Source organism: Pantherophis guttatus, chromosome 3, assembly GCF_059756535.1.
Source record: "Pantherophis guttatus breed Tessera chromosome 3, ASM5975653v1, whole genome shotgun sequence".
Classification (NCBI taxonomy): Eukaryota; Metazoa; Chordata; class Lepidosauria; order Squamata; family Colubridae; genus Pantherophis; species Pantherophis guttatus.
The window spans coordinates 86,581,957-86,606,177 of record NC_142065.1 but is presented as its reverse complement, the minus strand read 5'-3'; the positions used below and the strand labels follow the sequence as shown (position 1 = coordinate 86,606,177).

Below are 24,221 nucleotides of genomic sequence, written 5' to 3'. Positions count from 1 at the left end.
ATCCCTACATAATTCAACTATGGAATTCCAGCAGCTGAGTCCCAGCAAGCCAAAAGCATATACTGTGACTGATTAGGATTATAGATACTGAAATTGCCCTGTAATTTTAAAATTATTGTGTATACCAGACAGTGGCTTGGCCAGAAATTCCTGTAGCTGATCTGAACAGTTGTAGCAGCCTCTGTAGTTGTTGCTAAACTGTTAGAGCATGCAATATTTTGCTATCCCTGTGGAATTGTACTTGTTGAAATTGAAGTGTTCTGGTGGACTGAAGAGAGATTAATAAGCACAATCGGTTTAAGGTTTTTAACTTACATGATAAATGTAGTACAATTAGAAGTATAGTTTATTTAAGCTTTGTTAGTCCTGGGGAAGCTTTGTTGAGGATGCCTTCATGTTTATAAGATAAAACTTGGAAAGAAGTGAATACTGTTGAGAAGCGGGTGACCTGAAGGTTCAAATAGAAGTTAGTGTTAACTGCTTTTGAAGTATGAAAAACTAGCAATATTAAGTCTAAGTTGACCCTTTAATTGTGGATATTGTTGGCATTGGGACAAGCAATGAGCATAAAAATGTTTTATTTTTCTTCTTTTCATTGAACTGTGGTGGATTGTATGGGAAATTTGTGCAGAAAATTTTAATACTTTAGATCAGGCGTGTCCAACTTGTGAGCTGCATTCGGCCCTGGGCAGCTAGTAATGCAACCTACAACACTGTGTAATTTTAACATTATTATGTGCATTTATATACATTAACTATATTATATATTTATATGGCGCCCAAGACAATTCTTCACTCAATGAAGCCGAGGCAAGCTAAAAGGTTGGATACGCCTGTTTTTGATGAAAGAATGCAATTGTAATTTCTAACTATATAGTGTATCTCTATTAATATTTGAAGCCAGTGGTTTCATGTATCATTAAAATGGGCATCCAAATTTGAGATAAAATAAGGTTTTAATTTCATTTTTTCATAGCAAGAAACAAATGTAATATACCACATATATAAATAAAATGCCAGTGCCTATTGTATGTATTTCCTTTTATGACTGAAATTTATTAGTGTATTTTTGAAATAGTCCAAAAGGGGTAGCTTTCACTGTGATTTTGAAATTCTTGTAACCTCAATTCGGTGTCTTTAGCATTTTGCTAGTTAAAAACAAGAGCTTTGTGATGCCTGAAATAATATCAGTTATTTTTATTATAATACAAGTGTTATGATGATACATTCTTTCTGATGCTGATAATTATAATGATGAAAATAAACAATCATATGGGCTTGGATCCAGACCAAGTGTGCTGAAATGGAAGAATTTTTTCCATTCCCTAAAGTGAATGAATCGTGCAATGGAGGCTAATGTAAAAGAAGATTGTTTTCATCTGTTCCCTCTCTCTACCTCCAGTTCCACCTTTCATGTTATTTTTAAAGCCCTCCAATCTTTATTTATGAAAGGATAGTTACTATGGGTTTCAGAAGTCAAGGTATTTGGTTAAAATCTCCCCTTCTATCCAGTTGTGGGAGCATTCAGTTTGCAGAATTCTGTTCCTTTGTTACTCTGGATCCAACCCATCATTTGTTTCTGTATTGAAAGGAGAAGACAGAATTTTCATCACTTTGAATGTTTGCCTTATCTCTTCCTTTCTTTCTATATCAGCCACAGTCCCCACCCCTTACCCCTACTAATTTATACACGTCCAGTACTTCTAATGGTTCCCAGTATCCCATATTCTCCATTGAACAAATGCATTATTGCATGAATGAAATAAAGACAGGGAAGCCCAGAATGCCTTCTTTCAAAAACCTCAAAAGAGGGGTAAGTTTTATGAGATTGTGTAGGTGCATGATGGCGCTATGATGTGCTTCTATGTGGCTTTTTGTAGTACCTTCCACCATCATAAGTTTGTAGTACCTTCCATCATCACACCAGTGGTGTGATCAACAACTATGTTGCTTAATTCCATGTTGTGAAATAGCTTGGCTTAGCTCCACAATGAATGTTAATGTTAGAAATAGCTGACTCTGATGGTATTACAAAGAAGATGCTGAGTGCATGTTCTCATTGTTTCCTGAGCGTACTTAATATTGGCATTAATATTAATATAAGCATTGGGAACTAGAAATTGTTGGTAAGAAAAAAGAAGTGAGATAATTGTTTTAAAAAAAAAAGGCTGATTACTATCTTGTTTGATGACTTCTCTGACAAAGGATGTCTAGTTTTTCTGAGGGATTTTAAAAAGTTATTCTGACAGCTATCCATACTTAATTCAGATGTTTATAATAAATAACTATGAGGTATTTATTTTATAATTCTTTCATTCCAACCTTCTTCCAAGAACCTGTTCATGGCATATCTGATGATGTATTTCCCCTTGACCCATCCTCTAGGACAGTGATGGCTAACCTTTTTGTCATTGCGTGCCGAAAGTGCGCGCATATGTAACAGCGCGTGTGTGCCAGCACCCATAATGCAATGCACGTGCGACCCCCCCCTGCATTCCCCCTGAGCCCCCTGCACATGCACGCGCTCCCCCTGTGCTCCCTCACCCCCACACACATGAGTGTGTGACCCCCCTGCACCCTATTTTGGGCCTCCCTGCAGCCTCTTGGAACAAAAAATGGGCCGTGGGGAGGCGCTGCACTCCCCCACGCTCCCTTCACCTCGTGTGTGCACGCATGACCCCCTGCGCATGCACATGTGTCTCCCGCATACGCCCCACCCCCCTGCGCATGTGCAGCAGAGACCCAAAAATCAGCTGGCTGGCGGGAGGCATGCACACATGTGCGGTAGACCTGAGCTGGGGCGACAGCTCACATGCCCGCAGAGAGGGCTTTGCATGCCACCTGTGGCACTCGTGCCATAGGTTTGCCATCCCGGCTCTAGGACAGTGATGGCTAACCTTTTTGCCATCACGTGCCAAAAGCAGAGGGAGTGCGCGTGTGCGGCCACACCCATAACTTAATGTGCACGTGACACCCCCCGCTCCCCCCCTCTTTTGGCATGGGATGGCATGGTGGGCCTAGTAGGCCTGTTTTTCGCCCTCTCCAGGCTCCAGAGGCTTTCTTGGAATCTGGGGAGGGCGAAAACTGCCTTCCCTATGGCCCTCTGGAGGCCCTCCGGAGGTTGGAAATGGCCCATTTCTGAAAAACAGGCCTTCCAGGCCCACCGGAAGTCGGGAAATGGGCCCAAAAATCAGCTGGCTGGCGCACGCATGCACGCTGGAGCTGAGCTAGGGCAATGCTCGCGTGTCCACCAATATGGCTCCGCATGCCACCTGTGGCACGCATGCCATAGGTTCGCCATCACGGCTCTAGGAAGTCTAGGCAAGGCTGTTGTATCTGTTCCAAGATCTTTGCTTTTTTAATTGCTACTAATAAAAATGTTGTCCAAATATAGTTTCTCTACAGGCTAATTTTGCATTTTAGTAGAGACCAGTCCTTTATGATTGAACTCCCAATATTTTTTTGCTCTGCACCATACATGAACAGTGGATCCAATATTTCACTATGAGCTTCCCAAGATGTGTTCTCGTCAGAAAGACTTGTTTCTATCAGGTGCCTTTCCTCAAATATTTGTTATTGTAAAGTGATTAGGCACAAGTTCAGAATTACAGGTAGTCCTCGACTTAACAACAGTTCCTTTAGTGACAGTTCAAAGTTACAGTGACACTGAAAAAAAGTGACTTATGAGCCGTTTTTCACACTTACAACCATTGCAGCATCCCCATGGTCACGTGATCACAGTTGGGATGCTTGACAACTGGTTCATATTTATGACGGTTGCAGTGTCTGGGTGATTACGTGAACATCTTTTGCGACCTTCTGAAAAGCAAAGTCAATGGGGAAGCCAGATTCACTTAATAACTGTACTAACTTAACAATTGCACTGGTTCACTTAACAACTGGCAACAAATGTTGTAAAATGGGGCAAAGCTCACTTAACAATTGTCTCATTTAGCAACATAAATTTTGGGCTCATTTGTAGTTGTAAGTGGAGGGCTACGTGTATATTGACCTCCATGTTATTGCCCTCTAGTGTTAATTTGAATTTAGCCTTGACAACCTATGAACTGACTCTGGTTCGTAATCAGTGTATATATTTCTAAGTTATGTTATGAATCTTGTACAATGAATATTAAACCCATTTTATGCCACCTTGGATATTAGCAAGCTTTTTAATTTTTCAGATTATTGATTGTAATGGGATATCTTAAAATGTTATTTTCTGGGAAACATTTTCATTTTTAAAGGAATCTGTCTGCACTTTAATCGTTCACACACACATAAAACACAACTCTCTTCATTTTAGTGTATAATACATATTTAAATAATATTTAAATGCAGTGCTCTTCGCTCTAGTGGATAATTTACTGTTATTTCTGGAAGGACATGTTTGTTCAATCATTTTATGGATTACTATTAAGAGTGCAGTTCAGGAAGTGTTCTTACTAATTTATACTGACAGATTCTACAAATGGAGTTTGTTCTAAGGAAGAAGTAATCGCCAACCAACATTTATTTTTCCATGACAAATGAACTAGCATTAGATCATTTACTCTGAAAAACATTCTTTCATATATGTAGGAATCTAATACTGAGTCTGGATAGCCAGAAATGTAATGAATTCCCCCCTTCCCCCATACATACACATGTACAGAGGAATCACAATTGATTATAACACTATATACTTATTACAGTTGGGCATGTTGGTCTTGAGAGAAGCAGTTCAGAGTCCAAAGATATCATAAACAGTTCTAGTTAATTATTAGATAGGTTCTCATTGTAGTGAGTTGGTTTGGTCTTTTTTTTCTCTTTTGGCAATGGATGTCTTATAATTTCCTTGTCTTAAATTGGAACACAATGATGTAGTCATTTTTCCATTCAGCATCTGGTTTTAATCTATAATTCATGCTCTTTATCATAAAAATTTGCAAATTTTGAATCAAAAAGCCTTGATCATTCATTTAGAACAAATTATATGATTAGGCTTCATTAAAAACATATTTTTGGATTATAATTTTGTTATTCTTCCACATTTAAGTTTTTCAGATAACTTACTGTATTTTTTGGCATATAAGACGCACCTTTCCCCCCCTAAAAGAGGGTGAAATTTTGGGTGCGTTTTATACACTGAATGTAGCCCCGCCCAGCCTCTTAAAGGGAGGTTTCAGAGGCTGAAAAAAGCCTCTTAAAGGGAGGTTTCAGAGGCTGAAAAAAAAGCAAGGCACTGAGCTCACAACCAACAAACCTGTTGCTAAAGTTCACCTCTGGCAACAGCTGATTGGGGGTATTCCAGGAGGCCATCCACCCGCCAATCAGCTTTTTTCTTATTTTCCTCCCCCAAAACTAAGGTGCATCTTATACTCCGATGCGTCCTATAGTCCAAAAAATATGGTAGATTTTATAAGGAGAGAGAAAGCAAATTTGGCAAGAGTTCTCGTCTCTGGTTGGAATTAAGGAAGTTAGAGATGATAAAATATTTCTTAGGCTTCCTTTATACCTCTGAAACTTAGCTTGATTCTGTACTCACATTACTTCTAATTCTTATATAGCATTTTTGTATTCATAGCCATATCCAGCATTGTGAGAAAAAATTCTCTTAGCATAATAATTACTGCAGTAAGAGAAACTTATCTTTAACAAGTTTGTAAATCATTAAACATCACAGTCTACAGTGTCTCCTTTCTCTTAACTATTAATTATGATGGCTCTGTTGAGAAGATTTATGAATATAACTCCTATTTGAAAAAAATAACAACTGCCAAATTTAATAAAATTTAATTTAACAATATTGTCAGAGTTTTCCAGATGCAACATTAGTTTTGAGCATTTATATTTATTTATTAATTTTATATGCTGCCTGACTCACTATTGAAAGCGAAAGGGACAATCTCTGTAAGGACATTGGCTTTCATTATGGGGGTTAGAATCTAGATTCTAATCTCCCATACTGATTGGGAAATGGTAATGATTTTGTGTTGTATAAAAAAAGGAAATACATAACAGTCCCATATCATAGCTCTGGAGGGGTTTGTTCATGCCAAATAGGCAATATCTAAGGGGCTGCCACAAAGAAGAGGGAATCAACCTATTCTCCAAAGCACCTGAAGGCAAGACAAAAAGCAATGGATGGAAACTCATCAAGGAGAAAAACAATCTAGAACTAAAGAGAAATTTTGTCACAATTCAAACAATTAACCAGTGGAACAACTTGCCTCCAGAAGTTGTGAATGCTCTTAACAGTGGAAGTTTTTAAGAAGAGATTAGATAATCATTTGTCTGAAATCGTATAGACCAGAGGTGTCAAATTGGATTTCTTCAAGGGCTGGATCAGCATAATAGTTCTCCACAGGGTGCATGGCCTGTAGTTCTCCCGAGGCCTCCGCATGGGCCACGGAAAGCCACACACAGGCCGTTTTAACCAGCAGAGGCACTGTAGGCCGGTCCTTTGGTATTTCCAGGCTGGCCTCGCAGGCTGGATTTAAGCACCCTGCTGGCCAGATGCAGCCCAGGGACCTTGAGTTTGGCACCCCTGGTATAGACTATAGAGGTTCCTCCTAAGCAGGGGGTTGGACTAGAAGACCTTCAAGCTCCCTTCCAACTGTGTTATTCTGTAGTCTATTATTAATTTATAATCAACATTCTGACTTGAAATAGTATTTCCTGTATTGGACAAAATGACCAAACATTTAAAAACCCAACAATTCATATAGCATCACCCTTTGAGTATAATTTTAATAAATTGAAAATAATCAAGAAATGCTATAACTATTATGACAAACAGGATAATTCAAATATTCTTTTTTTTTTCCTGAATAAAAAGGCATGGACTTAAACTACACATAGCTTTAGTCATCTGTTGACAGCTGAAAATATCAAAAAGAGAGAAAAACACTTGAATGATTTTGTTTTCACTGTTTTCCCATGTGGATAAACCTAGCTTTAAAAGCCTAGAATTTTGGGAGTTTTATTTAAATATTGGTATTTTTTTCTAAATTTAATAAGAGTATACTATAGATTTTGACTCTAAACTTAAGATCATTACCATTGTCAAATGCTTCTGCATTATATAGAGTTCCCATGTGCTTTTTTGTAGAAATAGTAAAATAGTAATGTTATTGTGTACTTCTGAACTGTTGGGCTGTTGCTTCTGTTTTAAACCCTGACTTCCCGCAACCTCCATGTATATTTATTGCAGTACTTTAGATCAGGGGTCCCCAACCTCCGGTCCGTGGACCGGCACCGGTCAGCGGCATGCCAGAATGCAAACAAGAGAAGTTTTATCCACAGGATGCAGGCAGCCTTCAAAACCACGCCCCTTCCGGTCTGCGGAAAAACCTTTCTTCACGGAACCGGTCCCTGGTGCCCAAAAGGTTGGGGGCCACTGCTTTAGGTGATACTTAAAATGAGCATAATAATAGAATATTTCATAATGCGGATATAGTACTATGTATGCTTGATAGCAAACCCCAGTTAATTCAGTGGGAGTTGCTTCTCAATAATATATGCCAGATTAGCTGGTATTGGATGGATATTTTACATTCAGAAATCTTCCTAAATACTGGTTGGAAGTATGCAAATAATTTCCTGTTTCTTTCTGTTTCCAACTAAACTGGTCAGTGGTCGATGAAGACGGTAAGGCGTGTGTGCTGAATCTGTCTGCTGTAATTCGTAACAACAGCATGAAATAGCCTATCCATTTCATAGTTGTTCTGAGTCAGTTAGTCAGATTTGTGCCTACTTTTGTTTGCCATTTTGTCTCATAGTTCGTTTGTGCTTGACGTAACAAAATTTCCTGCTATTTTATAGATTGTATTATAGATCCGATAGGGGTAATTTTACCTATAATTCTTTTTATAAAGTAGAATGTGTTTATGCATTGTCATTATAAAATGAGAATAATTTTACTTACAGTTTACTTGAACTTTGTTATACAAATTACACACATATATGACTTGGGTCGGGGGCGGGATTGGTCTTTTGTGCTATAGAATTGTTCTGTTTGAATGACTGAATATTTACAATTATTTGGGGGGTGAAGTCCTATTTCTGCATCCAATTCCAGAATAAACAAGGTCTTTGTACATCTTCCAAAGGTGCTCTGAAATTTTTGGAGATAATAGACGAAGCACACAGGAGCATTTAGGGAAGAAAAGAGAAAAATTAGCTTTGCCTAAGAGGTCTTACATTTTCATAGGAGTTCATCCATTATTTAGAAGTAATATAAAGCTGGTTCATTGTGATAAAATAATCCATTATCCTTTTCATTAACATACAGTTAGAACTTTTTTTTTTGCAAAATTGACTTAAATCAGAAAAAAAATCCTTAACATATTTTCCAGTGCAGTTTCATATACTAGGCATGTTGTATTCAGGTTTGGTTAAAAAAAAATACCCATTTTCAGTTAATGTTCTACTTACATCATTTGAATTTTTTAAAAAAATGAATTTAAAATAACATTGAAATATATCAGGATAATTCTACTATCGATGTAGAATGCTATTATGGAAGTAGTGGAACTTGACGCTTGAGTATAATTTACTGTGATAAAAGAAAAAATATTAAGAGATGATCATTCTAACAAAAAAAATAATAGAACTGTTAAGACTTAATGTGCACAATCATAATACTGCACAATGTTTTAGTTAGTTTTGTGAATCAATAGGAAAATTGATAAGTTTCTGCTGTTGAATATAATAAGAAAGTTGCTGAAAAAGATTGACTAATAGAAAAAAAAGGAAGATGTAAATATAATTTTGGCTATCTTTCCAATTGATAAAGCATGAAACTTGATTTCCATAAAGAAGAAGAATCTATAGCCTCCTCCTGCTTTTGTCAAAATAAGGAAACCAACATTTTGTTGCAACCTCTGCCCCTTTTGGATGTGTGCAACATGACAATATACAAACAAAAAAGACAGGGCACGCAGCTCAGTACTGCAGGGACACATCTCTGCAGATATTCCTGACAGTAATATTAATTCTTTAACAGAAAATTACCCAGAATTCAGTAGAAATGATATATATGGTGGAAAAAGCTAGGAACTGCCTATTGTACTGAAGGCAGTTGTCTGAAATCAGTTTTGAAGGCAGCATTGTAAGAATTGCTGGGTTTTTCAGTCCCTTATCCCATTCAATTTCTTTGGGACCCTTATGGGATATTTTTTGTACATGGTAGTGATTCCTGTGTTATATTTAAAAATAGAAAAAATTAAGTGTAGAAAGTTCCCAAGAAAATCTGTTTATCTTAAATGGCATAAGAATACCACTAACAAATTGAATTGTAAAAATAGAATGTAAGATAATATGAAATCATTATGTTTTACCATATTGTATTTAGGAACTTCACTACACAGTCTCTCCTGAAGAATACTTGCAGTAAAACTATTGATCTAGAAAAATTAGTATAAAATTATGTAGAAAAGTGGATTTAGTTGCCTTGTTTAGCTCCTCTAAACAGATGGTAAACCATTAAAATAAAGGCTTGTAAATTCCTCTTTGGCTTGTAATTAACCAGTGAGTACTTTAGTTAATTTATTAAATTGTTAATCACATGTGTTCAAGTAAGTGGATTTGTGAATCTTTTCTTTGTAACAGCTTGTTTATAGCTTGGGATTTGCTAATTATGTTCCCAGTGTTGAATGTGACAGAAATTGCTTGCATTCTCTTCAATATATTAGGAGGATTTGGAAGGGAACTTTTTGTAGGTTATGAAAAAGGGTTTCTGTTTAAATTCAGTCTGCGCTCATGCCAAGTAATTTGATTTAGGGGTATGACGTAACTGTTCCCAAATCAAGCTCTCCAGAAAATGGAGCGAATTATGAAATTAATTTGTTATCATGCGCTATGGGTAACAAGAAATAGAGGCTATAAAAAGAAGTGGCTTTTGGTTTACAGATTTGGGGTGCTGCTGTTCTTGGTTTTGATCAATTTTGATCTAAACTTTGACATGTGAACTTCCCTGTTGGAGAAGATTTGAATGTGTTTCAGTGAAATTTGAAATGGGCTACTTACAAGTTGATTAATAGCTTTTCTTCACAAGAAATCTCTTTTGGGTTAAAGAAGGACCTTTACCACAGGTTTGTGAAGACCTATTTTCAACTAAGAGTTAAACAACCAAAATAGATACAGCCTTACTGTACACTGCTACTGCATTCACTCTTGTGCTGACCAGCTTTACCAATATTAGTTTTATTATAGTAAAATAATAAAGGGAAACCTTGTTGGCACAATACTACACTATATGCCCTACACTATAGTCACAGTTTAAAAAACTCCCAACATATACAAGTATTCCTATGTTAAATTAACATTTCAAATCTGAGTAAAACATATAAGTATTTATGTTGATATTGGCACAAATATAACCACTGAAAGATATCTTCATTTTGGGAAGCTGAAATATATCTTCATTTAGGGAAAGGAATATGCATTCCTGAGATTGGTTTCCAGTTTACTGTTGCTAATTATCAGGGTGCTAGGTTTATGTCTTTTCTAGAGAAATCTTTTTTAAAAATGGCAAAAACATTTATACGATTTGAAGAAAAACCAACGTATGTATTGTACATTAGCCTTTTTGAATGGTGCTACAGCAAATAGATTAATCATTTCTGGAGGTTTTTTTCTCCTTCAAATAATTTCCAAAATTGCAAGAAGATGCATTACAATTCTCTTATTAATATGTTAATTCCATTTCCTTTTCTATAACTTAAGTTTATTTTGTTCTGTTGTTTGTAATAAGGAAGAATATTGTTATACTCTACTTTAAGCACATTGGGAAAGAACGTAGTAATCCATTACATACTTTTGCAGATGGTTTGATTGTCACTTTGGAATAACAGAGAAGAGTAGGTCATCAAGATACCAAATTCAGTATTTGATACACATATTTTCTACATCTATAGTTTGCAGTATTATTGAAGTGGGCAAATTGTTTCACTCAACTGTATTATTCAGCAAAGTTGAACTATTGGGGCTTACTGCCAACAGAAGTATCAGTGGGAGAGCTGCCATTTCTAAGTGTTGTCTTTTCTTTGCTTTTAGGGTCCTTCCCAAGAAGATTTCAGTCACTTGCCACCAGAACAAAGGCGGAAAAAACTTCAGCAGCGGATTGATGAGCTTAACAGAGAATTGCAGAAAGAGAATGATCAAAAGTATTTACGTTATTCTGACTTGATGCTGATTTTATTTTGCTGTACCTAGGAATTTGAAACTCGTTCACTTCAAGCATCCGTTTGATTTTATTTATCATAAATCCTCCTAAGCATTTGGAATTTTGGATTCTTCAGTTGCGATCTATGTGATTCACATTTATGGGCTTTGAATGATATCAGTCCACCATTATGTAGCACTAAAACTCAACTTTTATTCCCCAAAAGATGGTGGAACTCTCATCTTTCACTTTGTGAACAGTTATCTCCCTCTGCTTGTGATGAAATGGGAGTTTATTGTTTGAATAGAATGCAAAGAAAGAATTAATTGATAACCAGCATCTAAATATTTAAAGAAACATAGCAAAAAGGAAGATAACAGTAGTGACAGGAAGTTGACAATTATAGGGTGTAAAAATAGGGAAAGAAAAATGAGATAATTAGTATCTAGAAAAAAAATTACAGGTAGTTCTTGATTTACAATCACAATTGGGACCGGAAATCCAGTGTAAGCAATTGAAGTTGTAAGTCAAGGCACCTGTGTGACCAGACTTATTTTACTGACATTTTTTTTTTTTGCAATGGTTGTTAAGCAAATCACACAGTCACTAAGCTAATGGTGTAGTCATTAAGCAAACCCATTCTTCCTAATGGGTATTTTTTGCTGGAAACAAAATGTGGTCATTGACCGGGATGCAGCAGTCAATTGTAAATGGGGGGGGGGGCACATTTTACAATGGCCGGGAAGTGATTTACAAGCCATAAAATACCCGTTTTAAAGCCATTGTAATGTCTAATCCTCATAAATCAAGGACTACCTGTATGAATAATCCTTGTGAAAATGGTAATAAGTGTCAGTGTGCTTCTGAAAAAAAAAAAACAGTTCATGGCCTCTATTATCTGTTCATACAGTGTTATTGTTAGACAAAACCTAAATTGTTCATAATCCAACATTTGTCTGAGTAAATGAGACAAAATATAATCTCATTCACTACTACAGTTCCAGGAAAGAACTGTTAAGAGAGGACGTTTATATAAAATAAAATCTTATTATAAAAGAATTCTATGCTTATCATCTTGGGATGATAACTGAAATATTTTAAAATATTTTAAAAGAGCCTTGGTGGCTCAGCAGACTACAGTGCTGTTAAAGTAGCACCAGCTGCCTGCAATTACTGCAAGTTCAAATCTCCCCAGGCTCAAGGTTGACTCAGCCTTCCATCCTTTCGAGGTAGGTAAAATGAGGACCCGGATTGTGGGGGCAATAAGCTGACTTTGTATAAAAAGAACACCGCTTGGGGGGGCCGAAAGCCCTACTAAGCAGGTATATACAAAAGTATGAAGGCTATTGCTTAACGCATTGTAAGTTGCCCTGAGTCTCCGGAGAAGGGCAGCATATAAATCGAACCAATAAATAAATAAATAAATAAAATAATCTCACCCAAAGCAAACTCAGAAAAAAAAATCAATCCCAGATTTTGCTTCTTAACAAATAAACTTGGTTCTACCATATGAATAAATAAATAAATAACTTTATTGTCATTGTACGTGTATACACAGTATACCCATACAACGAAATTCACTTAACACCCAAAGACCAGGTCCAACACACATAACAATCTCCAAACACACTCCTACCCACCATAATTCCCCACCCTAAACCACCCAAACATCCACACAACAGACCAAGTAATGCTGTCCAACAGCTCACTAATGGTGGCCCTTTAGTTCATTGTTGAGTGCAATTATAGTTTTGGGATTAAAACTATTCAGAAAACGTGCTGTCCGAGTTTTAATTGTTCTGTATCTTCTGCCAGAAGGCAACAGTCCAAAAAGATATGGCATGCCCATATGTACAAATCACAAAAACTGAAGTCAGCTGTGGGTTTTCTATCTATAAATTCAGATATTTTACTCTATATTTGTTTGGTTCTGTTAGGGTTGAATGCAACTTTTGTTTTTGAGTATTGAGGAAGTTAGCAGATGCTATGCACCACATAAAAGAGCAGTTGTGATACAGGGGACAGCTTCCTGCTAACATCTGTGAAGCATTGGAAGACCCAACCTATTTCTGTGAATTCACAGGTTAATAAATTGAAGAATCACAAGTACAGATAAGAAGCAATAGCACTTTTATATACCGCTTCATAGAGTCTTACAGCCCTCTCTTAAGCAGTTTACAGAGTCAGCATATTGGCCCCAACAATCTGCGTCCTTATTTTACTGACTTCGGAAGGGTTGAAGGCTGACAGTCAACCTTGAGCCGCTCAGAATTGAACTCCTGGAGTGCAGTGAGTTAGCCCTGCAGTACTGCCTTCTAACCACTGCACCACCATGGCTCTTGGTAGCCAGTTCATAGTTCCTCTGGCTTTGATTTACACTCAGTTCTCTTTCTCCCCAAAAGATGATAAACAGAGGCAGGATGTTGAACATCATTTGATGAACTCCTGACAATTGCATTTTTTCTATAGAGATGCCCTCATCAAAATGAAAGATGTGTATGAGAAAAATCCACAGATGGGTGATCCAGGAAGTCTTCAGCCAAAATTAATGGAAACTATGAACAACATGGACCGTCTGCGAATGGAAATCCACAAGAATGAGGTAAAAATCTGTTCTTTGGATAGTTTTTAGAGTAGGAGTAGTACAACTTTTCAGACTCTTAACCAAGGTTAAGTTCCAAAGAGTCATTCAAATCAAAGTAGGCAAAGTCATCTTTGCTGCAGCATTTCAGCCCATTCGCAATAGCCTCCATTTCTATGCCAGCTAGATCTAATATTCAGTTGAATGCAGCAACAGTAATTGATAATAATTATATGGATGGTTTTGTCTGCAGGATACCTAAAAATATTCAAGGAATCAGACAGTGTGGTGGCTCAGCAGTTAAGATGCTGGGCTTGCCACCTGGAAAGCCAGCAGCCCAGGTTTGAGACCCGAGCTCCAGTTCATTAAAGACACTTTAGGAAAAAAAAAACTTGCAGAGCCCTGTGGCTTTAAAAAAACCTTGCAGAGCCTCGGCACTTTAGAAAAAAAAAACTTGCAAGACTTTAGGGAAAAAAACTAGCAGAGCCATGAGTTTTTTTAGAGTGGCGCAGCCCAAAGCTCAGAGGCAATGGGGGGTGGGGTGTCAAAATAGGAAGCCCCCGCCTGCTGCTGCCTCGCCACCCCTTCCCCCGCTGCAGCCAAATTGCTGGTTCAGCATTCAGGTCAGAGCCAACCTACCGCCACCACCCTCTTAACAGCCCACTTGCTCATCCGGCTCTCCATTCAGTCCCTCAGCGAGTTATCCCTGCAGTGACTTTCCAGTGTTGAGATGTCCTGTGAAGAAATGGCGGTATTGAATTAGCAAAGGAGAGTTAGAAGTGGCGAGAAGGCCACCCCCTGCTGGCCGCCCTGAGCTAGCGGCGTCGAGTCCTCCCATTCCGCCACAAGGTAGGGTGAGCTCCTGTCCTTGCCCCAGCTCCTGCCAACCTAGCAGTTTGAAAGCATACAAAATACAATTAGATAAATGTCACTTCAGTGGGAAGGTAACCGCTCCGTGACATCATGCTGGCCACATGATTGCAGAAATGTCTTCAGACAGCACTGGCTCAGTGGTCTTGAAACGGAAATGAGCACCTCCCCTTATAGTCCGCAACAACTAGCAGAGTAAAATTCACAGGGACTCCTTTACCTTTATACTGAATCAAGGAGTCTGCGACTTTTCTGTACTTAATAGAATATTTGGAGTACTTCAGTTAGAAAAATATTTTGGTAGATACAGTTTTATTATATTATTTATTTAAATCTGCCCCAGTTGAAAAGAGGGAATTTATATTGGGTGAGCTTAATTCTTAAATGAAATTGGAAGTTTAGTAAACAGACAAAGACGGTCACAAAGTATAATTTTAGTAGCTGTGGCATTTCAAACGGTGATGAATTTAACTGTGTCTGGATATTTATAGAGTTCATAAGTGGTGGTTTCATGATAGCTGAACAAGGAATTGATTTTGGACTAAATTTTTATTTCCTTTGACCATACATACATGATTGTGTATCCACAACACAGGCCAAGCACTCCTTCTCAATTCTCTATCTCCCTTTAGTGCTTTTTAAATGTTCCTTGGCATTTTTCCCCCCTATCACTCCCAAGTTACATTCATCTGTTTTCTCCTGGACAGGAAGAAATATTTCCAAATAATTACTTGCCAATCAGTAAGCCTTTAACGCCCATATGGAACCAAGTGGATAACTGGAACCATAATGTTGGAAGCTGTCATTTTGGACTGCAGTAGACCAGTGTCCCTTTAAAGAAAAAACTTTAAAACATCTAAAAGTGCATACATATGTACAAGAAATAAAACTTATGGTTCCAGAAGTATCCTAGACACCTGAACAGAATTTTTATATTTCATCCTGGCATAGGTAACGGGTTTCTCTCTCTCTCTTCAGGCATGGCTTTCTGAAGTTGAAGGTAAAGTAGCAACAAGAGGAGACCGAAGGCATAGCAGTGATATCAACCATCTCGTAACCCAAGGAAGAGAAAGGTCACTATATTACACTTTTTTTTTTTTTTTGCCTGATGTACCAGTAGATTGATGGGGATGCAATGGCTCAGTGGCTAAGATGCTGAGCTGGTCGATAGAAAAGTCAGCAGTTCAGCGGTTCGAATCCCTAGTGCCACGTAACGGGGTGAGCTCCCGTTACTTGTCCCAGCTTCTGCCAACCTAGCAGTTCGAAAGCACGTAAAAAAAATGCAAGTAGAAAAATAGGGGCCACCTTTGGTGGAAAGGTAACAGCGTTCCGTGCGCCTTTGGCGTTTAGTCATGCCGGCCACATGACCACGGAGACGTCTTCGGACAGCACTGATTCTTCGACTTTGAAACAGAGATGAGCACCATCCCTAGAGTCAGGAACAACTAGCATATATGTGCGAGGGGAATCTTTACCTTTACCAGTAGATTGTAAAGCCAGATTTCTGAACAAGTAAATCTAGTGACTGTAATTTATACACCATACCTAAAATATAGAGCAAGACAAATCCTCAGAAAGTTGTGCTTTGCAATAGCAAGAACATACAATATATAAAACACCTCTCTTCCGACATACAATAACAACCAAGAATAGCCAGACATACTTAGAAACTACAGCTGACTTAATCATTGGAAGAGAGGTGCACCAAATATTTTCCTTGGATTGCAAAGCATCTCCTTACACAGGTGTGCCAGAAGTCTGCCTTCTCTGTAGCAGCACCTGACTTCTGGAATAAGGTTTCCCCTCATTCAGATTCCACACACATACACACCTCTGAAGATCTGGCTTCTCATCCAGTCCTTTTGACAAGGCAGAATGAGAACTCTTGCCATTTTACTAAAATATATAAAGTCTGTGTGTATGTGTGTGTAAAGAAATATAAAAAGATTTTTTTCACAAGATCTTTTTGTGTCTCATCATCTTGGAAAAGCTTTGCATTAAATCTTCATCCTACAAGAAGTTTTATTTACATAGTTTCAGTTTTATTGAACTTTCTGATTGGAAAAGGAAATACCCACAGCTTCAAAGTTTTTTTTTCTTTTAACATCTTTTCTGTTAAGTGCTGATATGTATGTTTAGAAATTTTAAACTTCAGTATTTCTTTTATAATATAATTGCATTTTCGTGGATTGATTTCTTTCATATATTATTTGAAATTGCTGTAATTGTTTAAAAAAGCGAAACATTCATACAATAGACAAAACAACAAACAATAGATGAATTTAGAAAGGGTGTGTGTGCATGTGTGTGTTCATAACAAGTGTTCACAAAGCCAGAGGAATGCGAAGGTCCCCCCTGCAAAAATGCCTTTAGCATCATACTTCAAATGATTTAACCAACTTCATATAGTTCTCCTTTTCCCATAGAAAAGCTGTACCATTCATCAATCAGTTTTATGTGCTTGGCTAACTGCTAAGGAATGAATATGCTTCTCTTCGTTACATTACATTGCAGTTGAAGTGTAACAAGATTGAAACTGTGTGAGTTAAGAGTTGTTTATACAGGCAAAGCAGGCTGAAAAAGTAAAACACACTCCTACACATTCTGCTCTTTTTAGGCAGTCAGTAGAAATTTTTTTAAAAAAATTTAGGTAAACAAAATATTTCATTTTCTATTTTAAGTAAAGCGTGGATTAAAAATTATGGACTGTTTCACTTTGAAATTTTAAACAAGGGTATGTATGGTTATTTTTTTCCCCTACCGTTATAACCATGTGTGGTGGAGAAAGTCTGAAGATGTAACAGGAGACAGACAGGATTTTATTCCAGTAGACTGAGCTCATTTAAAGCCCCAGTATTATTGCTTTGTATGTTCATATGCTGGACAGATGGAATCAAAGCGCTTTTGCTTTTAAAAGCCATTGTATGTTCTGTCTCCAGCAACGTTCATCCCCTGCCTGTATTTTTCAGTAACATTTTACAGATAGAATCATAGAATTCTTTACTGGCCAAGTGTGATTGGAGACACAAGGAACTTGTTTCTGGTGCATTTATTTATTTATTTATTTTATTCAATTTGTATCCCGCCCTTCTCCTAGTGGACTCAGGGCGGTGCACAGCCAAAACAAAAACACATACCAATACAAAATTTAAATTTTTTAAAAGAATTATATGACTTTGGCCCAAAATTTAAAACATTCAAACTAAAACCCATTGACAATTTAAAAGGCAAAAAAAAAAAGGGGGGGGGTCACGCCAGCCCTGCTTGATGGAAAAAAAAAGTTTTTAGGACACGGCGAAAGACCCAGAGATCCGATATCCTTTATATCTCCGGGGGCAAATCGTTCCAGAGGGCAGGAGCTGCCACAGAGAAGGCCCTCCCCCTGGGGGTCGCCAGCCGACATTGCCTGGCTGACGGCACCCTGAGGAGTCCCTCTCTGTGGGAGCGTACTGGTCGGTGGGAGGCTATCGGCGGCAGAAGGCGGTCCCGCAAATACCCAGGTCCTATGCCATGGAGCGCTTTAAAGGTGGTGACCAACACCTTGAAGCGCACCCAGAAGACCACTGGAAGCCAAGCATAAACTCACAGTGTACATATAAACAGCAAATAATAGGTCATAGATCATAATAAACAACAACTGATAAATCATAAATCAAACCAATAGGAGAAAGTAGTAGGAAAGATGAGAGGGTGAGAAAAGATGAGAAATTAGACAGTGCTGTGGGAAATAGGTGTTCAGCAGAGTGATGGCACGGGGGAAAAACTGCCTTCAGTTTTGGCATGCAATGCCCTGTAGCAGCATCCTGAGGGGAGAAGTTGAAATTGATCATGTCCAGGATGTGAGGAGTCTATAGATATTTTCTCAGCCCTCTTTCTGGTTTGTGCAGTACTCAGGTCCATAATAGGATGGGTTTATGCTTACTTCACAAAGGTTCACGATTTGCAATAAAATCTGAACACGTTTGAGATTCTGTTTTAACTGATGAAAAACTATGCAAATTTGGTTAGAGAAATGCAAAGGTGCTTTCTGTTATCTATTACATTTTAGTCCGGAGGGGAGCTACACAGATGATGCCAACCAAGAAGTTCGGAGCCCACCCCAGCAGCATGGCCCCCATAATGAATTTGATGACGAGTTTGAAGATGATGATCCTTTGCCAGCTATAGGACATTGTAAAGCTATATATCCATTTGATGGTAAGGTTAATTTGACTTAAGCCTACATGTAGAATAAATGGAAGTGACCTTGAATCAATCCAGAATATTTTGAATTTTCATTGTTCAACAAAACACGATTTGTAGTGTTAAAGAGCGTTACACTATAAGAACAATGGGAACTCAAAGTGTTTAATTTACCACAAAAGTAGGGCTAGTCTCTGTTGAATGCTCTACATAACCATGTTGCAGAAATACTGGCTTCTCTGGTTGTTGGCTGGGGGCTTCTTCCTAATGCATAGTACACTCGGTAAGGTTGTATTTGTATTTCAACCAACTTGAAAAACTCAACAAACTCAATTTTTGAATTTGGCAACATGAAAGCTCAGCAGCATAGCATTATTAGCTGTAATTAGCATGCATAAGGCATGCTTTTACATTTGACAGCCTGTCTAAGGAAGAAGTATCCAAGTAAATGCTATAGTAGAATTCTTAAATCTCTCCCTATCAAAGACATATCACACAGATAGCAATCTTTTCTTAATGAGCAATCAGTCACCAGCCAGTTGCAGGACATTGGAACTCTCAAAGAATTTAATTTAAGCTCGGTATAGGTGCACATTCCTCTATGCGTTTGTGTACACACACACCAACACAACATTGTGTGTGCATCTTTGTATGCAGTTACACACACACACACACACACACACCCCGATATCTAAATACAATTGTATGTAAATTTTTATAATGGCATCTGGTTTAAGTTCTGGGAAATACATGCAGTTACGTGTTTCTGTTTAATGGCAATAGTACTTATGCATTATAACAAAATAAATATGTTAGATTAGAAAAGCAGTCGTTGGCAAGGGTTCAACTTTGCAACAAGAGACCAGGTTTTCGTCTGTTGGCTTACATTTGAAACATATGTTCCACTGCAGAGAACTGATGATCCCCACTTCCCAGAATGAAAAATGAGGGCTGAGAAAGAGACTAGCTTTAAATCCTCCAAGGGAACAAGAAACCCTAACCACTACCCTTGTTTTCCTAGGTCACAATGAAGGTACCCTTGCCATGAAAGAGGGGGAGGTTTTGTATATTATAGAGGAAGATAAAGGAGATGGATGGACAAGAGCTCGGAGGCAGAATGGAGAAGAAGGATATGTGCCAACTACCTACATAGATGTAACACTAGAAAAAAACAGTAAAGGTGCAGTAACCTATATCTAATCTCCAGTCCATCATCTTGTCCGTGAACATTGCTTAATGAATACTGAAGCACGTAATTGGATGGAAAAAGTCCAAAACCGTTTAGGAGTCCTTTCAATATGTGATTGACCACAGGAGCCCAAACTAAGAGTTCAGTTTTGAAACTGGAAAATGTCTGCGTATAAATAACTCAGATTGTTCTCGGTGCCATCTTTGCTTAATGTACTTGTACATCTTCTTTTTCAGTACACGGTCAGGCCATATTTTATTGGTTTTCATTGTTTTAATGTTATTTTTGTAAAGCTTGTTTCTTCCTTTTAAAAGAGCGTCATTTTAGAACAAATTGTTTCATGAGGGTATCCCATCTCTGGGCAATCGATTATTCTTCTTGAACCAGAGCTTGTTCCAGTGTCCAAGCAATATCTAAACCTAATTAAATGAAAATGAAGATCGGCTTTTAACTTTTATTTTCTGAACACAACTCCTCTTCTCATTGCCCTCTGCCCGTTGATACCCTGCACACATTTTGTACAGTCTGCAGGCTAATACAATGTAAAGTTATGCAGAAATAAAGGAAAACTTTGACTTGCATGCCATTGCCTGCATGTAATGGAACCTAGGGAGTTGCGATATAGGCTTACAAACATTCCTATTCTGTAAGTACTTTTGCAGCTTTTCCTTTCAAAATCAAATCTGAGATTCTTAAAAATGCTACATGCAAAAGATTGCAAGGGCTATGGTGGCCGCATTGCTTGCTGATCGGCTCATTTTTTGCTCTTTCTCGTATTGGGGAGAATTTGTATGTTTCTGTATACACAACTGAAGAGTCCCAGCTTCTCATGCCAACACTTGACACATTTCTCTTGTTAATTGTCTTGTTCAAAAAGCGCAGAATAGTTACAACTGCTTCTTGCAGGTCTCTCTTTCTTGGTTCCATTCATCCCAATAGAAAGTTCCCATAGGAATAAATGCAGATCAGTTCCTTTTGTTAAAAAATGAACAGATAAGGTCTTTGTACGTGGAGAAGTTTTCATGCCGGCATCGGGTTATTTTATGAGGATGTTAATCTGTGGTATCAAATGATTAGAATCGGAGTGTTCTAACTTGCATTACTTGGGCTTTCATACTTGTACATTTTCACTTGGATGCTAGGAACCATTTGGAAGTTAAATTGCACTAATTTTCTACTGAGTGAAGGTCTTACCTAGAAAGTGTGACATGGAGAACTCTTGCAAAGGATCTGAGCCATTTTATCTAGTGTAATCGTAATAATCTGAGATGGATGTTTGTAAAGAAAAAAAAAATGACTGTGTTTCTCTTTTTTTGAACGGCCCCTGGTAATTCTGTTCTGTTCTTCTTTTCCTCTCGGATTGCAGGTTCCTGAAGCGGGTATCTGAGAAAATGGGCGAGATGTTGAAGGAGGTTACATGCAGCTGCTTTTTTGGGGGAGGGTGTTAGGCCCAGCAAGATGGGGGAAAGCCAGTTGCATGAAAGCATGTAGGCATATGTTTCTCACTAACAATGTTAGCATTTCTCTTGTGTGTTCAAAATTGTGGTAAGCTAAAGCTCCATTCCAACAGAACCAAACACCCCAGTTTGAAAACATATCCTCTCCATAGTTTGAAGTTCTGAAATGCTAGCTGTTTACCACTTGCATTTTATATTGGCTGTTTCAGCTGCTTCCTTTTTCCATATCCATTTTTAAAATCAGCATTCAGTCGAGATCTTGTCATTGACAGTCTTCTGCCTGTGCCACTTCCATGCTCGCCCTAACCTTTTCCTGCATGTCTAGATAACGCGTCAGGCATGTTCGCCTAATGTTTTGTACTTCCATAGCTCTTCCTCGTCTCTTGCATTTGTAGCAACCTCCAGCACTAAAGTTTTTATTTCCCTACCCGTTTATGTCGCTGTAATTTGTTTGTTTGTTTTATCTTCTTCATTGTGACCATTCCAGTTCTTTGGCGCTACACCGGCTGTGAAAGTAACATTCATTCTGCTTTGGGAATGGAATACATCTCAGCACCAGAGGCCATTCCAGCCTATCCTCATCACCTCAATACTTTCTCATGAGCACTGAAATCCTAGGATAATAAAGAGCACAGATTTGCCGCTGTAAGACAACCAACTCTTTTCAGAAATCAAGTGCTTGTCATTCAGATGCTGCCTTAAACTCTCGAGTGCCTAAATCTGTTGATTGCCAACAATACCACTTCAGTATCCCGCCAAGGGCTATTGGGTCTCAGCTCTGTATGACCTCCTGAATCTTTCTACAGTTCTGCAGCTGTTGGTAGCCAATGGTAGATGTTTTCTCGATCTCTACCATTCCACAACACAAGGTGCATTGTGAACGTGACACATTGAAAAACAAAAGTATATGTATCGATTTTGTTTTACGTCCAATGAATGTTTTTAATAGGATTTTTATGGAGCCTTTTTTTAATTGCCTATTTTTTTGAGTTGGGGATGGGAGAAGACACCAGTTTTTAAATGAACTGCAGTGCTCGTCTATTTCCAAGTATGCTTTATTGTAAGGACCAGTTAAACATTGGAGTGATACTTTGTAATGATCTATGTGCACTTTTATTTGTAAACATTGCGATTTGGACACATTTATACATGTAAATATAGTTGTCTGCAGCACCCCGTCATTGCTCATGTTATTTGTCTGCCATTTGTGAATTATGTTAATGAAAACATCGAATCTAAGCAAAATAGGGTAATCTTAGTAGAGGGGAGGGGAGGGGAGGGGCAAAGGAACAGTTAAATTAAGCTTCATAAACCAGCTTTCTGCTGTTTGTGGTAATATTTAAAATCCTGCTTTTCTAAAGGTGGGAATCAAAGCAATATTTGAACACAGCAATGCTGGATTCCTTTAGAACTTTTTTCAGTGTTACTAGCAGTTGTACTATCAGTAAAACTAAATCTGTGTGACTCTTGTGTGGAAATTTCTTCCTTTTTACTATTAAGTGTGCCACTATTACACAGATGATTTAGTGTATTTACATTGAGGGTGATAAAACACTAAAGGTTAGAGTTTTGGGATATCGTAAACAGGGTTATTTATAATAATGTGACCGTATGCCATTACTGACCAAACTACATCGAATAGTTGTTCGTTTAATGCTGGCTTTTTATTTTAAAGTTCCAAATGAAAGACAATGACTAGGTTCTCACTCTTCCAGCCAAGAACCCTATGGATTTAGCTTAACAGCCAGTTTGAGCTGCTTTTAACACTTCTAGTAAAGGACTAATAGTTCTTTTGTGCTACTGTTTTTGTAAGGCAGGATTTGTTTCCTCAGGAGGATCTTTTCCTTCCTGTGGTATAAAGCGACCTTTATGAGGGTAGTTAAATGTAAAGGGGAGGAAAAAAATCTTTGTACTTGCACAGTTGGCTAAAATTATTTTGAAATGTTGAGAATTAATTGTCTGAGTCATAACTTTTCAGTAATTTTTAATCTTTCGTGCACGTGTTGATTTTTTAAATGTTTAAATGCTTTGTTAAATAATAGTCGTTCTCTTCAAAATATTTTCATGGAATTAAACAATCTTTTCATGGCCCTGATCATTTCTTTGTCTTCTGTTGCAGGCAAGTCAATAGGCGGCTTTTGTCTTGTTTAATTTGTCATAAATATGCTCGGGTGGTGAAAGGAAGCAAAAGTTGTACCAGGAAGACAAATCTCCCATGTTTTCCTCACTGTTAGTCCTCCAATCCAGAATTATTCCTTGGGATTACTTAAATTCTTTACAAGGTTTCTCAGGTGACTTTCAGTTCACTTTATACTCCATTTAATTTGCCAAAGATGCAGACAAATCCAGATTGGGATTACTCTAAAGCTTTACTAATTACACAAACACTTAGAAATGGCAGCACTTTTGGCATGTTTAAACAACGATGCAACAAAAAATTGTATTTATATTTGGCCTCCGTAAAAAAATAAGGAGCACAGAATTCCCTGCACAATGCAAATGCCTGCCAGAGAAAAGTTGGAGAAGAGTCTGAAACAATACACTTCAGTGCGGCTTCTGGTAGAACTGCACACATGCAAACAGAAGCTTTTGGGAGGATTCCAAAATTCCTAGAGATATATATTTTTTTTTGTCCTGACCTACATAGTTATAGCATGGTGGGTCTCGGATTTCAGGACTACTATGAAAGGGAAATGATTCTTCCCATTTTCTTATCCTTCTTTTTTTCCCTCTCAGTTTTCTCTTGCCTTCCTAATTCCAGCTGGATCGTTTGTGTTCAGCTCATAAGTTTTC

At 37.9% G+C, this 24,221-nt stretch overlaps 1 protein-coding gene across 2 annotated transcripts in view; it reads left to right on the top strand.

Annotated features, from left to right (window-relative positions):
• Positions 1-23,518, top strand: part of FNBP1L (formin binding protein 1 like) — a 59,959-nt gene extending 36,441 nt beyond the window's left edge. Inside the window, exons 10-15 of one of the 2 annotated variants that reach the window (XM_087891113.1) lie at positions 11,041-11,150; positions 13,619-13,751; positions 15,579-15,673; positions 18,649-18,797; positions 19,804-19,962; positions 21,338-23,518. In XM_087891113.1, the coding sequence (XP_087747239.1) occupies positions 11,041-11,150; positions 13,619-13,751; positions 15,579-15,673; positions 18,649-18,797; positions 19,804-19,962; positions 21,338-21,345 (654 nt within the window). In that variant the 3' untranslated portion in view covers positions 21,346-23,518. Of the gene's footprint in view, positions 1-11,040; positions 11,151-13,618; positions 13,752-15,578; positions 15,674-18,648; positions 18,798-19,803; positions 20,685-21,337 lie in introns of those variants that run through there. The other variant, XM_034437311.3, reaches the window with a different exon arrangement.
• Positions 23,519-24,221: the final 703 nt, after the last annotated feature.